This window comes from Coenobita brevimanus, chromosome 60, assembly GCF_032717465.1.
Source record: "Coenobita brevimanus isolate Jiangsu-jjx chromosome 60, ASM3271746v2, whole genome shotgun sequence".
NCBI lineage: Eukaryota > Metazoa > Arthropoda > Malacostraca > Decapoda > Coenobitidae > Coenobita > Coenobita brevimanus.
The window spans coordinates 5,517,332-5,541,519 of NC_137013.1; the positions used below are offsets into that span (position 1 = coordinate 5,517,332).

The 24,188-nt window shown below is 42.1% G+C and overlaps 1 protein-coding gene across 1 annotated transcript in view; it reads right to left on the reverse strand.

Moving 5' to 3' along the window:
• The window catches only part of LOC145403139 (putative neural-cadherin 2), a 180,275-nt gene that overhangs the window by 122,652 nt on the left and 33,435 nt on the right, over positions 1–24,188 (reverse strand). Inside the window, exons 3-8 of the mRNA XM_080274964.1 lie at positions 23,551–23,666; positions 15,445–15,609; positions 14,939–15,070; positions 6,978–7,155; positions 5,552–5,785; positions 2,882–3,045 (exon numbers count right to left, since the gene is read on the reverse strand). Of these exons, the coding sequence (XP_080131090.1) occupies positions 2,882–3,045; positions 5,552–5,785; positions 6,978–7,155; positions 14,939–15,070; positions 15,445–15,609; positions 23,551–23,666 (989 nt within the window). The remainder of the gene's footprint in view (positions 1–2,881; positions 3,046–5,551; positions 5,786–6,977; positions 7,156–14,938; positions 15,071–15,444; positions 15,610–23,550; positions 23,667–24,188) is intronic.

The following is a 24,188-nucleotide window of genomic DNA, read 5'->3' on the forward strand; positions in this document are numbered from 1 at the left end:
AGCCTGAGCCTCCTGCAGGGCTAGCTGTAACTTAGCTAATTCAATCTGCGTTTGCTCATTTGGAGGAGTTACATTAAACAAGCTTTCATTAATCATGTCAACAATTTGATCTTTAGAATGATGAGAGCGAACAGCAATTCCCAATTGTTGAGCAACAAGCTTAAGTTCATTCTTTGTTCTGTTTTCTACATCACACACTGTTTGCACATTTGACAAAAAATCTTTGGCTTCATCAAGTGTAGTAATAGTAGACATCATGAATAAGTAACAGTCACAAAATATCAAGCAATATCCTTATGATAATATCCTGAATATCCTGATATGAGGTCGCCAAATTTATGTTACGGAACAGAGAAAGATAACGTACACTGTAAGTGAGAATACTAAGAGTCACTACTGTCCCGTAAAGTTCCAGGTTCAAAACAAAAGAGTTAGGTAAAATTACAAGTTAAAGTTTAATGCTCAAACTAACAACAAAACATTCAGGACTCATAAGGATAATGTAATGGCAAAAAACAGGTTAAATATATGGTTAACTGCAATAGCCTCTATTAACACGAAATTAGCATGGGTAAATTTATCTAAGTCAGCCCTGTTAAAATGAGATACACTGGGTAATGCTCAGTTAATGCAAGATAAATTATTACAGATACACAATATTATTAAAAGTGGCTGACAAAATGAATCATACATAAATCACATAAAAAAAAACTCACTAGGCCTACAAATCAACACCTTATGCTATTCAGTACAAGGAAAAAATGCAATAACAGTTATACTCAAATTACACAGCTGCTAGATGGTTGGAGACTTCCTGAGCACTCACAACAATAACTGTACAGGGGAGGACAGAGATGTGAACAAAATGAGGAGTAGATCTAAGTGGCAATGATGCAGAGACCGAGCTCATTATATAGGGGCCAGCAGAGCTTGATACAACTTGTAAGAAGGACGCGCAAATGAAGCCATGGGGACAAAGAGTTGACAATCCCGCACTGAACAACAGAAAGGACGACTTACTCTACTATAACGGTAGAAGGGGGGAACTGAGGTAGAACACGCTCGTGATCAAACATGCAGCATACTGTGAGTTAAAATTACACAAAGGATGATGAAATCATAGGCTATGTAACAACACACACACACACACACACACACACACACACACACACACACACACACACACAGGAAACCAACATCCCAAATAGGCCTGTGGTTGTAAACACACACACACACACACACACACACACACACACACACACACACACACACACACATCCCAAATATGCCTGTGGTTGTAAACACACACACACACACACACACACACACATACACACACACACACTTTCCTAATAGGCTTGTGCTTGTAAAACACACACACACACACACACACACACACACACACACACACACACACACACACACACACACACACACACACACACACACACCTATAGTTTGTATTTTTCCAGTAATTTGTCTGTCCGAATTTAGGAATTTATTCTGTAAAATTGAGATATTCATTAAAACACTCATTGCAAGATTATGCATGTATATATATTTAAATAGTTTACTGCCCAGTACGTACAACACTTTTCCACATATAATCGTACTAATCACGTTCTTACAATTGAAACTGTTTGTTCTGTGTGAACAAAGTTTTGCAGGGTTAAAAATGTCTTTTTTTTTTTTTCATTTGATTCATAATTTTTTTCACCCACACATATTCAAGCTAGTTTAATAGGACTTATACATAATAATCTTTGAAGATTACCCTACCTACCCACATCATTATTTTTGCAAATATCGCACTCTCTTCCAATAAACTTGAATTATTACATTTTTTAGCAAAATGTCCGAAAATTGGGCGCTGTCCGAAGTTATGGTGTTTTACGGTAGTCTTATTAAATTATAAATTTTATTATTCTTTATTCTTTCTGAAACTAAAATTCTATTATCATTCCTGAAGATTTTACATAAAAAGATTAAACGTTTAGATTTAGGGAACTGTACTGCAACATATTTCTTAATTTTTATTAAAGAACATTTTTCCTTTTAATAACTACAATGATCAAATGTAACTGGTTTGTTACGTTTATGTATTATATATATTGAATAGTTTTTAGTAAATATACATATTTATAGCTGGATTATACAACTGATAACTATTCATGTACATCCTCTTAGGTCTATTGTATAAGTAAAAAATATATAATATATTAATAAGAAATAAACATATGCTAGGCAATGCATTTATTTTGGGAGAAAATGAGTAAACAAAACTTTGTGAAATTATGCATATAATATTTTTTATATTTATGACATTTATGACATGAAAATTGTGTCAAAAATTGCTGATTTAAATCATGATTAAATCACCGTTTTAAATCACTTGATTTAAATCATGCCAACCCTGCTTATTATTTTTCTCCAGCCCATCCCTCCATCTCATCCTTGGTCCTCCCCTTCCCTTCTCGCTCCCCATCTCACATACATACATACATAGACTCTTTTAGTCAATCCCTCATTCTCTATCTTCCTCACATGTCAAACCATCTCAAGAATAATGCTTTCAACCAGATCCTCATCAAATCACAACGCTCCTTCACGTCTTCATATGTTTGTGTCTCTCGTTACAACTCCACATGCTCCTTCCAGATAACTCAATTTCCCCTGCTTTCATTCCCGACTTGTGTCCTTCAGACAGGGTCCAAGCTTCACTTCCGTACGTTAGAGTGGGGATTATAATATTGACATGCAGCGACTTTTTCATATTTCACACTCATTTGCCCAACATAAGCTCAACAAAGACTGCAAATATGACCTCCGACCGTTAAATATTCTAAGTATGGCTTCCCACCCTAAAAGTATGGCCTCTCACCCTAAAAGAGAAGTTGTTGGTGATGTCTTGATCGAGGACGGTGAGGGTGGCCAGGACTCTGCTTGGGTTCTGTCTCTCGGGTACACTCAGGGACCACTCGGGGCGGGAGAACCTCGGGGGCACATCGTTCACATCCTCCACCTCCACCAACACTGTGCCTGTGCCTGATGGGGTGGGGGGGGGAGAAGAAGCCAAATTCGTGCCTTTCGACCGCAAAAGGGTTTTGCGATGTTACTGTCTTCCCCTATACTCTTTTCACTCTAACTTGGCCTAAGATTGCAACCTCTCCATCGTCAGTGCTAAGTTATAGCAATATAATAACCCCAGGATATGCTGCTAGTCACGAAAAAGTGCTATGGACAGGATGTAGAGCTTTAGTATTGTCTTATTCTGCCACTGAGCTACGTGAAAAAAGCTGAAAAATGACAAAAATCTGGGCCAAGGTAAGGTAAAAGAATTATTGTAAACACAGCAACAAATATTTTTCCCACCCTGTTTCAGGCAGTCGAATGAAGAGTATTGCTAACCTGACCTAACTTAATCTAGCCTAGAGCATCTTCACCTAATCTAACATACCCTACCTAGCCTAAAGTACAATAACCTAATCTATCATAACCTCGAGGGTACGTCGTTCACATCCTCCATCCCGCATAACACTATGCTGGTTTGTTGGGAAGAGACAGTTGGGAAGCGACAGGTGGCAGTCCTCCTTTTTCCCTTCATCCAGTGGGTCCGTCCTAATCTAAATAAAATCGTCTACAGTTGAATTATATTCACCTGGTAAAGCTGGTCCCCCCTCACAGCTTGATTATTGTTCCGTGGTAGCATGAAATTCGATAAACTTTAGTTATAAGGTAAGAATTCCCAAAGGCAAATTCTAAGGACCTCTAGCGCGCTTCAGCCGGGATGACAATTTTCCGTCCGTCTGGCTATCTATTCGCGCTCAAGTGTCTGCAGTCATGGATTAGTTTTGAGGACTGAGGTGTCAAGTGAACCCTATCCACCCGAAGGTCACGATAACCAAAACTGTACTTATTTACAAGGCTGTACGCTAACACTGGTAGCATTGGAAAAGACGTTCAAAATGCAGTAATTTATGCTCTCAGCGCAATTTTTATGCAACCCAACGGAAACTGGCGAGTTGTCGGAAAAAAAAAAAAGTATATGTCCTTTTGTCGCTAACTCATTAGGTGTGGATGCAAGCAGTGAGGTTGGTAGCTAGGGAGGAAGGAGGGGAGGGAGGGAGGCATGTAGGTAAACAGAGAGGTGGGTAGGGAGGTTGGTAGACAGGGAAGGAGGTACAGTATATAGAGAGACTGGCAGAGGAGAAGATAGGAAGGCTGGCAGGGAGGAAGGTAGGGAGGTCGGCAGGATGGTAGGTAGAGATGTAGCTATGCAGGGAGGTAGGGAGGTAAGAAAGAAGATAGGGATTTTGGTGGGTAGGAAGATAGTTAAATAGGTAAGAAGGCAGGTAGAAAGACAAGGGGATAGGCAGAGAAGTATGTAGCCAGTGAAGTAGGTAAGGAATAGGGAGGTACGCAGGGAGGTAGGTAGACAGGTAAGTAGGCAGAGAGGGATGTAGGTAGGGAGGTAGTCAGTGAGGTAGGTAGACATGCAGGTAGGTAGGGAGATAGGTAGAGTGTCGATTGGGTAGGCACAGAAGATAGGCTGAGAAGTAGGTAGGGAAGTAGCCAGGGAGGTGGGCTGGGAGGTAGGTAGGCAGGAAGGTGAGTAGGGAGGTTGACAGGAAGGTACGGTAAGTAGGAAGGTATGTAGGCAAGAGGGTAAAGGCGACAAGAAGCACTGCAAGTTAATCCTTTTTATGCAAAAGTAATAAATTGCAGCTAAATACCTCTCGATTCAAGGATAACATTGTCGAACAGAATGGATACAAAAGCTGAGATCATCGCATAACAATGGATCCGCTGTGCACGGCAAGGATTGTACGAGTCTTCATCTTAGCGACCCCAGCGTGGCAGCATGTAGTTAGTATGAGTTTCTTTTATTTCTTTTGTCGTTTAATCTCACTTAACGAAACTGGACCACTCCCATAACTTGAATACTATATCGTGGTTGCGTGAAATTCAATGAGCAATAATTATGAGGTAGGAATGAGTCTCCTTGGTTACTTGTCAAATCGACCTACTGTACACTTTGCTAACAGATGAGAAGGAAGGAGTTGGGGATGTTTGTGAGACTGGAACAAGTCTGCTGTAGTAGTTATCCTAGATTATAGTGGAGGGGGTTAGAGATCGTTGCTAAACTAAATCAAAATTCCTAGCATTCGCAAGACAGAATGATAAAAACACTTATCATAATGAAGGGATTAATCGACATAGTTTCAAACTCCTTCAGTTCTGTGTTTTAAAAAATATCATTCGGTGTTAGGACGAAGGCAGTACAAGATATTACATCACTGTGAAGGAATTGCTATCCACCAGCCTGCCATCATCCGTAGCAGCGACATGGACGGCATAGTATGAGTCAAAAGAGGTCTCCAGTTGGACAAAAACGTCTGGTCTGAGCAAAAAACGAATATGAAAAGACATGCCAACCTTTACGTCCGCCGCCGTCTGTAGCAACGACATGGACAGCGGTGTAAGTCCTTCCCAAGCCGAATGAAAACGTTTGGTCTGAGCAAGAAGGAATTTGAAAAGGCATCATACCCACCTTTAAGTCCGCCACCATCCGTAGCAACCACCTGGACGGCATAGCGTTGTGTCTTCTCCCTGTCGAGGCAACACAGCGCCGTGGTGATGAGGCCGGAGTGGCTGTCGATGACCAGGATGGGACTGCCGGAGGATTCATCAACCACATTCTTCTCCAGAGAGTAGGTGAGGCGCGCGTTGCTTCCCTCACGTGGGTCATCATTGTCCCTGGCCACCGCTTTAACCACTGAAGACCCTGAGGAGAAAATGAACATAGGTAGGTATGTGGACAGATGGATGGATGGAAAGACAAAGTGAGACAGCGTAGGTAAGGCGTACATTGTGGATCTTGAGTTCGTCGTTGTTATATATGGCGACCACTCTAACTAATGAGTAGGCTATCCTGTTGAAGATGGATAGATAGACAGATTAATAAACAGACAGAGACGGATAGATAAATGACTTTCGGAGGATTTGTCGACCACATTCTTGTCCAGTGACTAATGAAACCAAAATCTGTATTCTATATACCTTAAGTCAAGAAAGTATTTTGACTTTGGCGTGGAGCATCATTGCCTGTAGTCACTGCTCACAACTGTAAGCTCAACCAGCAATCACAGATGCAAGTAATGTACAGCAGACTAATCACTTCAAAACTGCTTCACTGCAGTAACATTTTTTGTATTCTGCTGCAGTTTGTTGCCATCAGAAAAATTTTTTCTGTTTAGGAGAGACATCACATATTGTAAAAATCCCCAAACAGCAAAGGATACAAGAAAGAAAGATGACATCATCTAGAACGCTTGGATACAGAACATCAGACGTGTGTAGGACATACTGGTGGCACAAAACATATTGACCACAGCAATTCAAACATAACCTACTGATTGCACCCTTGCCCAACCTCCTGAATTCAAATGTACAGGGAGAGAAAGGGAGAGAGGGACAGGAGAGGGAAATGGAGGTAAGGGAGATAGAAGAGATGAATGGGAGGAAGGTGGGGTCAAAGAAGAAAGTAACAGGGACAGGACGAAGCATGGGAGGCGGGAGACGAAGGGGAAAGCAGACGTACTGACTTATTCATGAATCATCAGTCATCCCGACCTTTCTCCCACCTAAAGATGACGTGAGGGAAGGTGAACAAAACAACATAAGAAAGAGTATGAAAGTGTAAGAACTATCAACAGCATGCCCAGTAAAATGGGCCAGACACTCATTCATTTACAATTCAAGTCCCTGGAAACCTAGCTATGTCTCAGGCCTGCCCATCCGCACATACACTTTTTTTTTTTTTTTAATAATGTTGATGCAGGCCACAGTACAGCATCTGTCAATTAGAGTCTATCCGCAGACTATAAAATATTAAAGGAGTCAAAACTAAACTGATTTTCGATTCCATGGAGAGAGGAGAAGGAGAGATGAGAGAAGATTAGTTGCCTAAAATATACCTTCTGGAGTATCCTCTGAGACAGCGGCGTGGAGGGTGGGGTTCGGGAAGTACGGAGCGTTATCATTGACATCCTTAAGGTTGACCAGAACATCCGTGTAAGCTTCAAGTTGCCCATCCGTTGCACATACCTGAAGATGCCACCGAGCTCGTCCGTTGGGAGGGTCACGGTCCAGGGGCTGTGGGAAGACATGGGTGAAGCTGAGAATGGGATGGCTGACCTATAGGGCAAATAATTACTTACATAAGATATTTCATTCTGGCTGTCGTTCAGGACTGCATTTAAGGGGACAGGGAATCACGGGGATAAAATCTCGCTCTCGAAATTTTTGAACGACGCGATTTAGATTGGGGGAGGGAAAATTCCCTGGGGTACATAGACATAGCCTCACTTATCCTCCTACTCCACTCACGATGGTCACTTCGTTCAACCTTCCAGGCAGTGACTCTTCCTCCTCCGAGTATATCTCGATATGAATTATCAATATGCTCCAGCCATGAGTTCTGTGGCGTTCTGTTTGGTCGCCTCCACTCCTGGTTATCTCTGTCAGGGATCATCCCGTGGGCAGGGTCAACCTCAGGAAAACGGGTCAGGTGCCCATATAGATGGAGCTGGCACTGACATATATATATATATATATATATATATATATATATATATATATATATATATATATATATGACATATATATATATATATATATATATATATATATATATATATATATATATATATATTTTGGATAATAGGCCTCGGTTCAGCGATATTGCATGTTCCTGTAAAGGCATTTAGTACCAAAGGAGACAGTTTGCTGCTTCAAGTCACTGTTTAGCGTCCATGTCTCACAGCCACAGAGTAAGACAGGGAGCACCAGTGCCTTGGAGACGCGAATTTTCGTCCTTCAGCACTAATAACGACAACACCCAATACCCGAGACGAGTGAATTCATAACCCTGTGAGCCAGACCGATGCAACGAGAAATCTCATTGTTTGACCTGCTGTTATTTCCCACATTATCACCATAAGTGAATATTTCCAAGGCTTCCACATGCTCACAACATGCTTGGACACACTTAACTGCTTCATCCAACAAGCCACCACATGCCTAGACCTTGGTCTTCGCCCAAGAGGTCTTTAATCTCAATGGCTTTGCACTCTCACGAAATTCTGTGAGGGCACTGTAATATATCCAGCGACTCAGCATTTTCAGCAAAGTCAAGGCCAGTAACCCAGAAATTGCCAATTGATACTTCACAGTAACTTCAACTGAGCCCCGCCAAGTACCCAAACCACACATGTGTTGGGTGGGAAAAAGGACACATCTCTGTCATACTCCAGTACGTATTGGGAAGAAGCCAGATGTTCCCCCACCACACTTGACAGCACTGTCATTGTTTGAATACAGGCCGGCAGTCAGCCGGATTATCCCAACAGGGATCCCATGGAATTGCAGGAGTTCCAAGGGTACCTCTCGATTTACAGTGTCAAATGACTTCTTGAGATCCACACAGACAGCAGGCAGGTCTTGTTGATACTCAGTACAGTATTCCACATTAACTCGAAGAGCTGAGATGCAGTCAACTGTAGATTTCTGGGATGAGAATCCAGATTGCTCAGGCCTCTGATAGCTTCGCAAATGATCAAGATACACATCATGACGATGTGAGCAAGAACCTTGGCTGGGACGATGAGTACCGTAGTATCACAGTTGTTACTACAGTCCTGCTGGACTCCTTTCCCTTTCCAGGTAGGGTTGGCCAAACCCCTTGTCCGGTCAGTCGGAATGGTACCTGTCTGTCAAATGATTTCTGTGACTGCATATAGTGCCCTGATCATGGCTTTACTCCCGGCTACGATCAGTTCTAGTGGGATGCAACATACACCAGCTGCTCTGCCACTTTTCAAACTATTCGCTACCCTCTTGATTCCCACTAGAGAAAGCAAGCTATCATTAATTGGTGGGAAAGCAGTTAGTGGTTGTGCATCAGCCGAAGGAAGCTCTCCACAGGGAGTTTCATCCATATACAGCTGCTCAAAGAACTCAACCCTGTTCACTCACCCCTGACATGAGCCATCCATCTGCTGTCAGAACAGTCAACAGGAGAGGCGGATCTGAAGTTGAGCTTCTTCAAGACTCGGTATGTAGGTCGAAGGTCATTTGCATGAAAATACCTCTCCAACTCCTCTGCGATTTTCTTGACATACTTCTCCTTGTCCCTGCCAGAAAATCTTAAGCCTGCCGAGACAGTACTCTGTGCAGCACCTGATCCCCAGTCAGCCTGGCAGCACAACTCTCCTCAACTGGGGTAAAAATAATATGGTTGTCTTTAATGCATCTAAGACTCAGTTCTTACACCTATCAACCCGACAAAATCTTCCACAGGTATACCCACTAATGTTTAATAATATTCAGCTTAATCCTGCATCATCCTTGAACATGCTTGGGGTTTCATTTACTCGGGACTTATCTTGGAAAGAGCATATTACATCTCTTGTAAAATCTGCTTCCAAGAGATTGGGTGTGCTAAGCCGACTCCGCTCTTTCTTTACCCCTGCACAATTGTTGACTCTATACAGGGGTTTTATCCGCCCCTGTGTGGAGTACAACTCTCATGTGTGGGGAGGCTCCCCACATACAGCTCTTCTCAACAGGGTGGAGTCAAAGGCTTTTCGTCTCATTAACTCTCCTCCTCTTACTGACTCCCTTCAACCTCTGTCTCTTCGCCGCACTGTTGCATCTTTATCTCTTTTCTATCGCTACTTTAATGGTCACTGCTCCTCTGAACTGTCTGCTTGCATTCCTCCACCTCTACGACGGGCACCCGTCTGGCAGCAAACTCTCATCCCTTTTCTGTTCAACTCTCTAATGCAAGAGTTAACCGTTACTCCCAGTCTTTCATTTATGCAACAGGTCAGCTCTGGAACTGTCTCCCTCTGTCTGTATTTCCTGCTGCCTATGATCTCCAGTCTTTCAAAAGCAGTGTGTCCAGGCATCTCAAAATGATCGGATCTTGAATTTGGCTCTCTATTGTATTTTGTTTTTCTCTTGGAGGGAACTGTTACTGCGGACTCATGGCCTTTGGTTCCTTCTTCCTCGCATAAAAAAAAAAAAAAAACTGTGGCAAGTGTCCCCAGAGAGACACAACCCCTCCTTCATCTCAGGTGCTCTCTAACACATTCATCAGCTACTGCCAGGGTAGCACACTTAAAGGTCTCTCATTTTTCAACAGGGTCCTGAGGCTGCCACTGCATACTCATATGCACACTCCTCATCCCTAAGTTCTCAAGATGGAACTGTTTTTGGTATCATTTCGAACTTCTCTTAATTATGATTTGTAGCCTTAGAGTTGCAACAACAAGCTTGTAATCAGTAGCAAAGAACTCTGCACTCCTGAAAACTCTGTAGGTCAGATGGACCCTCCAGTGTGTACTGACAAGGATGTGGTCAATCTGCTTTGCAACCCCTACAGTATTGGAACATGAAGTCCAGCAGTGAAGATCTGGTCGCTAGAACGAGGATCCTCCAATTCTCAACTTAAGGGACTTTGTGAAATCCAGAAGGTAAGAACTACAGTACTGGAATTCCTGTTTCCAGAGACATGGAGGCCTACACATTCCTCGAAACCTTCTTTGTCAGTGCCAGTAACCACACCGAAGTCACCCAGGTCCATGCGTGTATCCCACAAGGGGCTCTGTTCCACAACCGAGTCAAGTTTAGTGTAGAACAGCTCCTTCTCTTCAAGATCACTTATTTCAGTTGGGGCGATCACGTCAATAAGAGAGATGAAGTCCAAGGAGTGCTTCAACCTCGCCAGCATTATATGCTCATCAACTGGAATAACCCTGTCTTCATGAGATACAAGGCAAGCACCAATTGCCACAGCAACAACTCTAAGCTAGGCATCGTCATCACAGCCAGAGCAGTAGTATGTATAACCATGGCTACTGATCTTGCTATGACCAGGCCGCCTCTCTTCAGAGAGTGCAGCTCTGCCAAACCCCAGTCGCCCTAACTCCTGTGACAACAAAGGCAGCCGACCATTTCTCGAACGGCTTAGAACATTCCAAGCTCCTACTCGGAGTGCCTTCCAAAGGCTAAACCCAAGTGTGATTCTAGGGGTTTGTGTGTCCTCTGTGCCACCGCGACGCGAGTTAAAAACAGGACTGGGGCTTTAGACATGAAATAATAAAAGTTCTTAATCAACACTCTCTTTACACACTGGCATTTGGTATAAATTCATAAAATCAAGTTTTGTAGGCTACTATGCTCTCATACTCATTAACCACGCAGTTGGATTTAACTGACTGTGATGTTTCCCTTCCCCGCCTGGCTGCATAATTGTCAGCTAATAAACGTCCCCCATGCACGAGTCATACGTACACTGTAAAGCCTTAAACACCAAAGGATTTTATTAATGGATGAAGAACTCTGGCTGACGACTTACTTTATTCTGATCTTGACTGAATTTACAAAATGTTGGGAGGACCTCTCGTACTAAATGGGTTGGTAGCTCCTGTTTCAATTTTTCAGTTCAAAATGGAGGCAGCTAAAATACACATATTCCGTGCACAGAGAAAACCTGGTATATACACACACACCAGAAACAGAACCATTTTATATGTCACCAACATTTTAAAATTCATTGCATACCAACTTTCCTCACACTAGCAATACATCCATGAATAAAAAGGCACAGGTTAGACTCTCTCTGCCCTTGTTTCCTCCATTCTCTCCCTACTTCCTTTTCTACCATCCTATTTCCCAGCTTCTTTCCTTCCTGTCTTCCCCTCTCCCTCTTTTCCTTCACTCCTCCCTTCTTCCTCTTATTTGCAGCCTTTCTCCCTCCCTCCCACCCTCCCTCCCTTCCTATTTCTTCAATTCCTCTCTTCTACTTTCCTCCCTTTTTCCTCTCGTTCCTGCATTCCTCATTTCCTCTCCATACTTCTTTCTTCCCTTCCTCTCTTTCTACTTCCTTCTTCCCTCTCTCTCTCCCCATTTCCTTCTTCCTTCCTCTTTCCCTTCATCCATTCTTTCCTACCAGCCTCTAATCTTATCTCCTTCCATCCTATCTTCCTCCTTCCCTCTCTCCTTATTGTTGTCTTTCCTTCCCTTCCCCCCTTCATCCCTCTTTCCTTCCATTCCATCATTCTTCCTCCAACATTCTCTGCTCATTTCCTTCTTTTCCTACCTTCCTCCTCCTCCCTCCCTGCTTTACCTTCCTCTACAATCTTTCTCCTCCTACCTTCCATCCTCTCCCCTCAAATTTCCCCTTCCCAACCCCTCTCCCATCCCTCTTTCCTTCCTTTCTCCTTCATCTCTCCCTTTCTCTCCTTTCTCTCCTGCTACCTTCCTCCTTTCTCCCTCCCCCTTTCCCTTTACCTCTCTCTCCTCTACTTTCCCCTCACCTCCACTACCGTCCTCTTCCTGCGTCCCTCCCTACCTAGCCTCCTCCATCATTCGCTTCCCACCTCCCTCTCCTTCTTTCCTCTCTCCCTTCCCGTCCCATTCATTCCTTTCCTACCTCCCCCCTTCACCGACTTTCCTTCTTCCCCATCCCCCTCTCTCTCTCTCTCTCTCTCTCTCTCCTCCTGCGCTCTGCCGTCCCCCTCTTCCTCCTCTGCCCATTTCCTCCCTTCCTTCCCTCCCACCCTCCTTCCCCTCCCCTCACTCCCCTCTTCCTCCAGCCCGCCTCACACAAATCAATATTAGTATGAGCAAACGAGTCATAAATTCCACTGGGTAAACTGTAATAAAAATATGTTAGGCTACTTGTCAATATTAACATACACACACACACACATGCGTACTAATTCATGCATACACACATACATGACTTTGAGTATACATCACACACACACACACACACACACACACACACACACACACACACGTACTAATTCATGCATACACACATACATGACTTTGAGTATACATCACACACACACACACACACACACACACACACACACACACACACACACACACACACACACACACACACACACACACATGCGTACTAATTCATGCATACACACATACATGACTGAGTATACATCACACACACACACACACACACACACACACACACACACACACACACACACACACGTACCAATAACCGATTCATACATCGACATTTACATGACTGAGTATACATCACATACACACACACAACACACACACACACACACACACACACACACACACACACATTCATACACTGACACATACATGACACTGAGTATACATCACACACACACACACACACACACACACACACACACACACACACACACACACACACAACGGTATCCACGTATGTAAGCAAGACATACACTGATATACAAAGTCATCACCACCACCACCATCATCATCATCATCATCATCATCATCATCATCATTGTTACGCTCATTATAGTCATCTTCATAATCTTTTTTACTGATTATTCACCACCACCAGACGATTTTATTCAATCTAAGCCAAGCTTCTCGTGGTGTGGAGTGAGAGGGCTTACGATCCTTCTTAACTACGATAGAAAGGCCTCGTAGCAAGCAGGATCTTAAACAAACGCACTTACGAACAGTTCCATGTCGTAAGTCTGGTTCTGATATACGGGGGTGAGAAAGATGCTGTGGGAGTGAGAAAGAGGTGTGGATGTGAATGTGATAGGAAGCTTTAGGAGAAACATATTAAGGTGGTTTGGCCATGTGGAGAGGATGGAGAGTGAGAGACTGACGAGGAGAGTGTGTGTGAGTGAGATTGAAGGGGAGAGAGGGAGGGGGAGGCCAAGGATGAGATGGAGGAATGGAATGGAGAGGTATATGAGAAGGGGTGTGTGAGCTGGGAGCAGAGCAGTAAAATGGCGGGGGACAGAGCGACAAGGAGGCGATTTGTTTGTGTTCATCCCTTTCGGGATTAAGGCGTCTGGTAATAGATAGGTAGACAGACTCCATAAATTAAATTACGAGACGAAAACTTTAGCAGGTTATAACTAATGTCTGTCGCAAGATCAAGAAAAGGGGTGCAAAATCTACCCTCGTCTAGTACCTCCTGTAAAACCTTATCAAAGTTACGACAGGGAATCGATCGTAAATAAGTCTGAGAATCCCACCCCAGATTGAAATAATAAGCTCACCTAACTCCTTTAATTCAATCACGTATTTCGCTTTTCCTATAACCAGACGATTTTACTCAGATTTGGCCAGACTTTTCAAACTAGCTGATGTGAATAAAAAAAAATTCAGTAAGCCTTTCACTACAAAAAAGTATATATCAGCAGCAGAGAATCACCCCCCCCAAAAAAAAAAAAAAAAAAACACACACACACTGAATAAAGTCCCTCAGAATCACCTTTACAAGAAAATTTCACACTAAATGAATTTCCTAAAAAATATTGCACAAAGAAGTCTTCGAGCAAAAAAATTTCTCCTAACAAATCGTCCTTTAAAACAATATCTTACTGAAAAAATCTCCCAAAATTGCCCTTACGAAAAATCTCTTGCTGCAAAAAAATCCTTCCTAAAAATCTCCTTTATGAAAAAGAAAAAGAAAAACCTCGTTCCCAAAAATCGCTCATGGAAAAAAATCTCTTACTGGAAAAACGAAAAATAAATCTCTAAGCTGAATAAAATCGCGTGGTACATGGCAAGAATATTCTCAAGTGCGTGGTAGACTGCCATGTGGAGAGTGAGAGACTGACGAGGAGAGTGCATTTGAGTGAGGTGGAGGGGGAGAGAGGGAGGGGGAGGCCAAGGATGAGATGGAGGGATGGAGTGGAGAGGTATATGAGAGAGGAGGGTGTGAGTTGAGAGCAAGGCAGTGGAATGGCAAGGGACAGGGCGACATGGAGACGATTTGTTTGTGGCCACCCCGTATGGGATTAAGGCGTCTGACAATAGATAGAGGGATAGTGTGGTAAATTGCAAGAATATCTTCAAGTTGCAGGTCATTCTAACTTGCCTTGAGAATTAGGATGGCGCCAATGGTAGGGTGGACGGCAAAAGAGCTGGAGTTATCTGCGGTGACACCATCCCCTCTTAGAGTGTAGGAAAGTCGACCGTGCTGACCCGCGTCCCCATCCTGAGCCGACACCTGTGCGAGAAAGGGGTTTAAAGCTTGAGAGAGAGAGAGAGAGAGAGAGAGAGAGAGAGAGAGAGAGAGAGAGAGAGAGAGAGAGAGAGAACTATCTTGTCTCACGGTACTGATGATCTCAGTGATCTATGGAGAGAGAGAGAGAGAGAGAGAGAGAGAGAGAGAGAGAGAGAGAGAGAGAGAGAGAGAAAAGCTTGAGAGAGAGAGAGAGAGAGAGAGAGAGAGAGAGAGAGAGAGAGAGAGAGAGAGAGAGAACTATCTTGTCTCACGGTACTGATGATCTCAGTGATCTATGGAGAGAGAGAGAGAGAGAGAGAGAGAGAGAGAGAGAGAGAAAATCATCGTACCTAGGAGACAAAATTATCGTATCACACCTTAATGATGGTCTTGGGTAGGTGCCTGTCGTCTTCCTCAGTGATCTGCGTCTCGTGTCGTGCCCTGGGGAACGTGGGGGCGTGGTCGTTGTCATCCTGCACTGCTACGACCACCCTGGCCTTGCTAACCGCTCCACCACCACGACAACGCACGACCAACACATGCTGCAGGGGAGCAGGTGACATGAATGACAACAGGAGACAACTTCTTTTGTGTTCGTGCTATATTTATTTTTGTAGTAACTGCTAGTAAAGGGATAATGATGATGGTTGTGGTGGTGGTGGTGAAATGAGCATAATGATGATGTAACTATAATGATGATGATGATGATTATGCTGTTGCTGCTGATGCTGCTGATGCTGCTGATGATTATAATAATAATGATGACACACGTTTTCTTGCACAGTGTTGAGACTCTGTAAATAATCCACTGACCGAAACTGTACAGTATATACCGTCACCCTCATTTAAAAACTGCCTAAGTCATGTTTTTCCACTTTTCGGGAAATCGAAAAAAAAAAAAAAATTCTCATTTACTTAATTTTCAATGACTTAGAAACGAGGTGCATTTTAGGCCACTCACACCCTAGACCTGACAAAGGCAGCTATACCAATTGGTTCGCCACGTGATGAAGAATTGATTTAGGCAAAAATCCAGAAATCGCCAAAAAATGACAGGCAGTTTTTTTTTTTTTTTTTTTTTTTCATGAGGGTGACGATAGATTAATTTACCAACCCGCTGTCACAGTCCTTGGCACCCAATTATTACCTTATCTTTCCTGTAACTTTTTTCTTTTCTTTTACCTGTAAATCTTAACCTGTCTTCCCGATACAGGGGTGTTTATATTTCTTGTAAATTCTGTTCCATATTGCCCGTAAACTCAGATATACAAGCCCGTGCAAAAGTTCTGTTCCACATTCTCATCTTCAGTAACCCATAACATAAAATTTTGGTTAAAATCCCATGTAAGCACTATGATCTCCTGAGTTAGTTAGACAAATATTTATAATTAACAGTTACCTTAGACTAAGAGAACTGAGACAATGCTATGTTTTATTGACAGGAGGGAAGAGGAACGGAACTCATGCAGGCAATTGTACATTCCCTGTAAATTTTGCTCTATTTCCTTGGAGGTGATGGTCTTGTGAAATTTTGAGCTACTGTTCGAAAGGACGCGATATCGATCCTAGGCTAGAGCAGTGTGGGAATGCGAATTTCGGTACAATAATCTTAAATACTCTTCCACAAGACCCACCAGCATGGCATAAAAACACTCCCACTAATACCAATACATCAGTTCTAAACAAGACGATCCTAACCTCTATTCGGTAGGGAAGGTGGGTGCCAGTGTCCAAGTTGTGGTATGTCAATTGGTGTGGAGTCATCTGTGTAAGAGAGAGAGAGAGAGAGAGAGAGAGAGAGAGAGAGAGAGAGAGAGCCTGCACCTAGAGGGCCATCACAAACTCTTGCTTTTCCCAACAGTCCTCGGCAAAAACGGAGTGCACCCTCTTATAATCTCACTCCTCTGTGAGATAAAATTGCAATCCCAGCTCAGAGACGAAAATGGACTGACGGTTTACAGAGGGATTAGTTGTGAGGAAAAAGAATTCATAGTTTTGTTGGGGACTCTCTCCAAGGCGGTCAGGGATACGAGTAAGGTAGTTTTTTTTTTTTTTTTTTTTTAATGTGAGGAAGAAGGAACCAAAGGCAACGAGCCCGCAAAACTGTTCCTTCCAAGAGAAAAACAAAATACAAGAGAGAGCCGAATTCAAGATCCGATCATTTCGAGATGCCTGGACACACTGCGTTTGAAAGACTGGAGATCATAGGAAGCAGGGAATACAGACAGAGGGAGACAGTTCCAGAGTTGACCTGTTGCATAAATGAAGGACTGGAAGTAACGGTTAACTCTTGTATTAGAGAGTTGGACAGAAAAGGGATGAGAATTTGTTGCTAGACGGGTGCTACGCGCCCGTAGCAGAGGTGGAGGAATGCATGCAGACAGTTCAGAGGAGCAGTGATCATTGAAATAGCGATAGAAAAGAGATAATGCATCAGTGCGGCGAAGAGACAGAGGTTGAAGGGAGTCAGTAAGAGGAGGAGAGTTAATGAGACGAAAAGCCTTTGACTCCACCCTATTGAGAAGAGCTGTATGTGGGGAGCCTCCCCATACATGAGAGTTGCACCCCACGCAGGGGCGGATAAAGCCCCTGTATAGAGTCAACAATTGTGCAGGGGTAAAGAAGGAACGAAGTCGGCTTAGCACAACTAATCTCTTGGAAGCAGATTTTACAAGAGATGTAATATATGATCTTTCCAAGATAAGTCCCGAGTAAATGAAACCCCAGGCATGATCAAGGATGATGCAGGATTAAGCTGAATATTATTAAACGTTAGTGGGTATACCTGTTGAAGATTTTGTCAGGTTGATAGGTGCAAAAACTGAGTGTGCAAAAGTTCACCTATTATTCCACTGTGCCTGCATCACATCTAGTCATAAACCGTCATTTCCGACTCTGATGTATATCGAAGGACGGAGAAACAGACCAAGACTCTCTCTGCTATTCGGCTGCGTCTGCTTTACACTTCAGGCATGTCCGTCCCTGTCCTTCCTGACGCATTATATCAATGAAAATCGTATATGGACAGAGAAACAGACAACCTCTCTTAACTGAAGAATAGTAGCCAGTTGAGGAAAGAGAAGCAAAAGAGTAGAATATTACGCTCAATTTTGTAGATATGAAAATAAAAATGTACCAAGAATATCTCAGTTTGGCAATACTGTATTAGCCAGCAGAGAAGAAGCAGAAGAGGTGAATATAATATGTGGAGAAATTTTATACCTACGGGGAGAGAAGTATGCGAAGCCTCTCTCAGTTTAGGAATATAAGTCACCTGAAGGAAGTATGACTAGAGGTGAACCATTAGGTGAATTTTTGTATCTGTGGTCAGAAAATCATACCAAGACTCTCCCAGCTTATAAATATTGCCCAGCAAAGGAAAGTGACAGAAGATGTGAAATATTCGGCAAATTTTTGAATTCATATAGAAAGGCAGAGAACAAGAAATCTCTATCCGTTCCAAAACAGTAACATCCGAAGAAAAGTGAGAGGCAGAAGAGATGAAATATTCCTCAAACTGTTAACATGCAGAGAAAAGTGGGAGGCAGAAGAGGTGAAATATTCCGTAAACTATCGTCCTTCACGGAACAGTTTGCTGAAGGATGTATTCGTAATGTCTTTGGGTATAAATTGAGGCATACCATTTTTTTTTTTAAATTAATTTGGCAGGTATATTATTTTCACTTTAACTTGGCCTATAACCGCCAATTCTCAGCCCTTAATCCTGAATTACAATAATAGGCAAAGCACTCTCCCATGAATGCGTATCGCCCGCCGTCACTAAAAAGCTAGATCAATAATCCTCTGATAATTGGAGGAATATCATTACACTTTCTCCAGAATCAGTCTTAAGATTTAGCCGTTTACTCCTCCTAAGTAAAATATCAAGCTAGCATCCACAAGCCTGAAGTCAGGGGTATTATATCAGTGAAGGCCACTGAGTATAACAGGCCTTTGAAGAATTTCTAATAGTTACCTTGTTAAGGGTAAGTTAGAAAATGGTGAATAATGGCATGCTAAAAGAAATCATTGGAAAGTATTTTTTCTTGCAAAATCCTCTGGCAGTTGGATATGTATCATCGCAGCTTCGCCATACTTATTAATAAACTAGCCATTTATCCCGGGAGACTGCCCTCAAAGTTTGGATACAATTTGCCCACTTACTTTTGCGACATTTTGGGAACACACACACACACACACACACACACACACACACACACACACACACACACACACACACACACACACACACACACACACACACACACACAGACGCAGGCAATTACAGGTACATTATCGCTTTGCTAGGCGGGCAATAACAAGAGACGTACACAAAAGCATGGTGCTAGTCACAAAGAGGTGCTATGGAAAGGATGCAGAGTCTCAATACTGTCTTTTTCTGCCACTAAGTTTTGTTAAATAAGCTGCAAAAGGAGGAAAATCTGATCCAAGCAAAAGGAGAAGAGTTAGCAGGTTCGCCCACCAGTCCTCTTGATGTCGGTCTGATCACATCCGAAGGCAAACAGGTAAAAGGAGGCCGTAATATGACGTTTTATATTGATTCCTTACTGAAATATAAGCCCGTATTCTCGTCAGGTAAAGAGGTTCCTCAGTACATCTTCCTTAGCGATTACTTTTCCAAACTGCCCTTAAATATCCTCTTTTTTGCTTCACGTATCTTTTTAACATCAGCATAGATTGCATGAATAACACACAGAAACATATTAACGGAGAAGAATCAGACACAAACCGGTAAGGAAGAGGTGTTAATAAGTTTCCTGGCCAAACGAGGGCGCCCATACAGCTCCTTGAAAAATGACCTATACAGTTCCTTTAATGATCTATACAGTTCCTTTAATGACCTATACTGCTCCATTAATGACCTATACAGTGCCATTAATGACCTATACAGTTCCTTTAACGACCTATACCGTTCCATTAATGGCCTATACAGCTCCTTTAATGACCTATACAGTTCCATTAATGACCTATACAGTTCCTTTAATGACCTATACAGTTCCTTTAATGACCTATACAGTTCCTTTAATGACCTATACAGTTCCATTAATGACCTATACAGTTCCATTAATGACCTATACAGTTCCTTTAATGACATACAGTTCCTTTAATGACCTATACAGTACATACTCCCTCCCTCACAAACGGAGACAACACGAGACTCTTTCCCCACATACATCTTATCCCCGGCCCAAGTACCCTGTCACACCTATACCCAAACACCTTATACTCTTGCATGAACCGTTGGGTGCGATGGGATCACTTCATGGCAAAATGTTCTAAATTATATTGAATATAATCGTGTGAAGGGAGAATGGATATAATAGAAGCAAGAACATCATCGTGCTGACTGGGATAAGGTAATTCCTAGATCCTTCACGTGGTGGCATCTACATAATCGGGCCCCTCCACTGCCTGGTGATGCAAGCGTCCCACAACTCCCTCTCTGTCCTCAAAATGGCAGATGGTGAACTGCAAAAAGAGGCCAATACGACAACAACAACAATAACAACAATAACCACAACAACAACTACAGTTACAAAAACAACACTAATATCGAAAACAACCAACTACTGCTACAACAACTACAGCTACTACTACTAATGGAACAAAAGCAGAAACAACTACAACTACAATTACAACTACATCAATAGCAACAACACAACTACGGCCACTGCTATTGCTACAACTACAATTTACAATAATAACTACTCCTATAATAACAAATCAACAATGACTACAACTACAACAAAAACTACAACAACAACAACTACTACTACTACTATTACAACAACAGTAACTATTAAAACAAAAACAAAAACAGCAACAACAACAACAACAACAACAACCACTACTACTCCTACTACTACTACTACTACAATAACTACAACAACGACAACTATTATTACTACTACCACTACAATAACCACAGCAACAACAAAAACTACTACTATTACCACTACAACAACAACAACAACTACTACTACTACAACAACAACCACAACCACAACAACTCATACAGCAGGGGGCGTGTAACTATTCCCCTGCAGGAGTCAAGAGGGTTGTAAGTGTGTTTGTACGGCTGATAGAACAACCTAGACCCGCAGTTTCTCTCTCTCCCTCTCTCTCTCTCCCTCTCTCTCTCTCTCTCTCTCTCTCTCTCTCTCTCTCTCTCTCAAGACAGATAGATAGACAGACAGAAAGAAAGACAGATATAATTGTAGATGTCTACCTATTCTCATTTTTCCTTCTGTATTTATGTTTATCTAGTCATCTCTCTCTCTCTCTCTCTCTCTCTCTCTCTCTCTCATAAAGCCAGGAATCCCTCAGAGGAAGGGCTGGATGCTGCTCGGGAGGATTATATCGTCCACGCCAGAGAGGGATTTGTGAAAGTCTTGTGTTTTGAGAGAGAGAGAGAGAGAGAGAGAGAGAGAGAGAGAGAGAGAGAGAGAGAGGCGGGGGATTTGTGAATGTTTTGTGTATTTGGACTCACTCGAGGCTTTAGTGGAGCAAGACATTAGTTCTTGTGCGAGATACGAGACGCAGAAAATAACTTACGAGATACGAGATGCACAGAATAATTTACGAGATGCACAGAATAATTCACGAGATGCACAGAATAATTTACTATGCACAGAATAATTTACGAGATGCACAGAATAATTTACGAGATGCACAGAATAATTTACGAGATGCACAGAATAATTTACGAGATGCACAGAATAATTTACGAGATGCACAGAATAATTTACGATCCACAGAATAACTTACCAACATTACTTTCTCTTACATTAAGCTCGTATTTCGATTTTGGAGTCTCGTAGCACCTCTTCTTAATCGATTTACTTTGCACATTACACCTCAGTACCCTATTGTATGTTGTTGATTCAAATTAATGTCTAAATGAAAATAATATAAATAACATGAAGACTGTGTCAAGGAGTAAAATGAAAAAAAATAATTCGCCAAAGAACAAGTGTTAAGAAGACTCCCATTCCTCTTAGGGTATTGTTACGACTCCAATAGAACTTCACTGGGGGTATCTCTATGTGATATGGGGACGGCTCTGGCTGCTGGTGTGGGCGTGAGTAGGAAATAAATAAACACAAGAAATCGTCGCGAGGAATTGAAGAGGAAAGTACAGTAATATAATAACTCTCCTGTATTGAAGTATGGCTAATGACTGACTGTTGCTTTTTTGGCTATCGGATAAACAGAAACCAAATAGATAATCATTCCAGTGCGATAGTGTCTCTCCCCCCCCCTCTCTCTAGCTCTGTCTATTTATCTACCTACCTACCTTTACTTACCTGTCTATCTCTTTATCTAGCCCATTCTATTTATCTATCTATCTATCTTTACTTACCTGCCTATCTCTTTATGTAGCTCATTCTATCTATTTATTTACCTGCCTATCTTTACTTACCTGTCTATCTCTTTATCTACCTCATTCTATCTATTTATCTACCTACCTATCTTTACCTACCTATCTCTTTATCTAGCTCTGTCTATCTATCAATTTATATATCTTTCTAGTGGAGGGGTTTGCCAGTGGGACGTCTTTCTCATGGTGCATAAAATCGTCTGGATGTAGCAGGGATGGAAGAGAAAATTCGTGTCCGCAGTGAAGAGGTTAAGCCCTTTTCACAGAGGTTTTCTACCACAAGAAAGATACTACTACTACTACTACTAGTACTACTACTACTACTACTACTACTACTACAACTACTACTACTAGAACAACAACAACAACAACTACTACTACTACTACTACTACAACTACTATCACCACCACCACCACTACTCTTTACTATACTCATTTTACTTGAACTTAGTCGAAAATTTCCATCTCTCCTTCAGTGCTGAGTTATACCAATATATTAAAACACAAGAATATGGTGCTAGTCACAAGAAAGTGCAATGAAATGATACAGAGCAGCAACACTGTCATTTCTCTGACACTGTGCTACGCAAAATAAGTCACAAAAAGAAAAAAAAAAAGAGTCAGGGGAAAAGGAAAGGACTACAGTATATCAGCTCTACAGCAATGTTTAACTTGCGAATTTTGAGCTGCAAGGAAGGTGTAAGTATCGACATTAGTAATTTTCGTGGTATCAGCAAAAGTCGTGTTTGGAAAGATGAATGTCGTGTGGAAAGATCTTTGACAATATCAGTTTCTTGATGAACAGTGCTTTGCTTCGATTTCCAGAAGTAAGGAAAGTACGATATCAAAGACCGTCCACCTTTTCGCAGTGTCTGAAAAATTGCTTATGATTTTCCTTCTTTATAGACAAATCGAGGCACAACATTGTTCAGCAATTACTTGATATTATGTCAAAGTTATTTTCTCACGATGAGAATATTTAGAAAGCTATCTGCGCATACGTTATGAAATAATCAAAATCGAGAGAGTCTGAACTTCCTCGCATCCCCAAACTCGCAAAATGGTAAATACCCAGACTCACCTTCTTTTGCACCTCGTAGTCAAGGGGTGAGTTGAGAGAAAGCAGGCCAGTTTTGGGGTTCAGATTGAAAGCTCCTTTCTCATTGCCTTCAGTGATCTTGTAGTCCACCTCCGTATCTGTTTCCGGGACGAGAATCAAAGGAGAAAGATAGTTACTAACGGAGATATTTCTGAAAGTGAAAGGGTGAATAAAACAGTTCAGCAGTAGCAACAGCAGGGTAGAAAACGTGTCATCCAAGTGAAGAGGTTGCGATTTTCAAGAAGAGAAAGGCTTGTGATAATCTCTCTCTCTCTCTCTCTCTCTCTCTCTCTCTCTCTCTCTCTCTCTCTCTCTCTCTCATTTACTTCTTAATATGCCACGTTAATCTTCTTGTCTATGTATTTTTAGTTTTGAAAATTGTCAATAATGAAATAATATTGGAGTGCATAAGAGAAGATGACATTCTAATAAGCAAAGTAAATCGCTAAACAAGAGGCAACTAAAAGCCATCTAAGTTGAAAAGAATGTAGTCCATTACATGACAATATTGACTAAAATAATCCCTTGCTGTTGTTGATTGTTGTTATTGTTGGAGTTGTTGTTGGTGGTGATGGTAGTTGCTGTTGTTATTGGGATTGGGGTGGTGGTGGTGTTAGTTA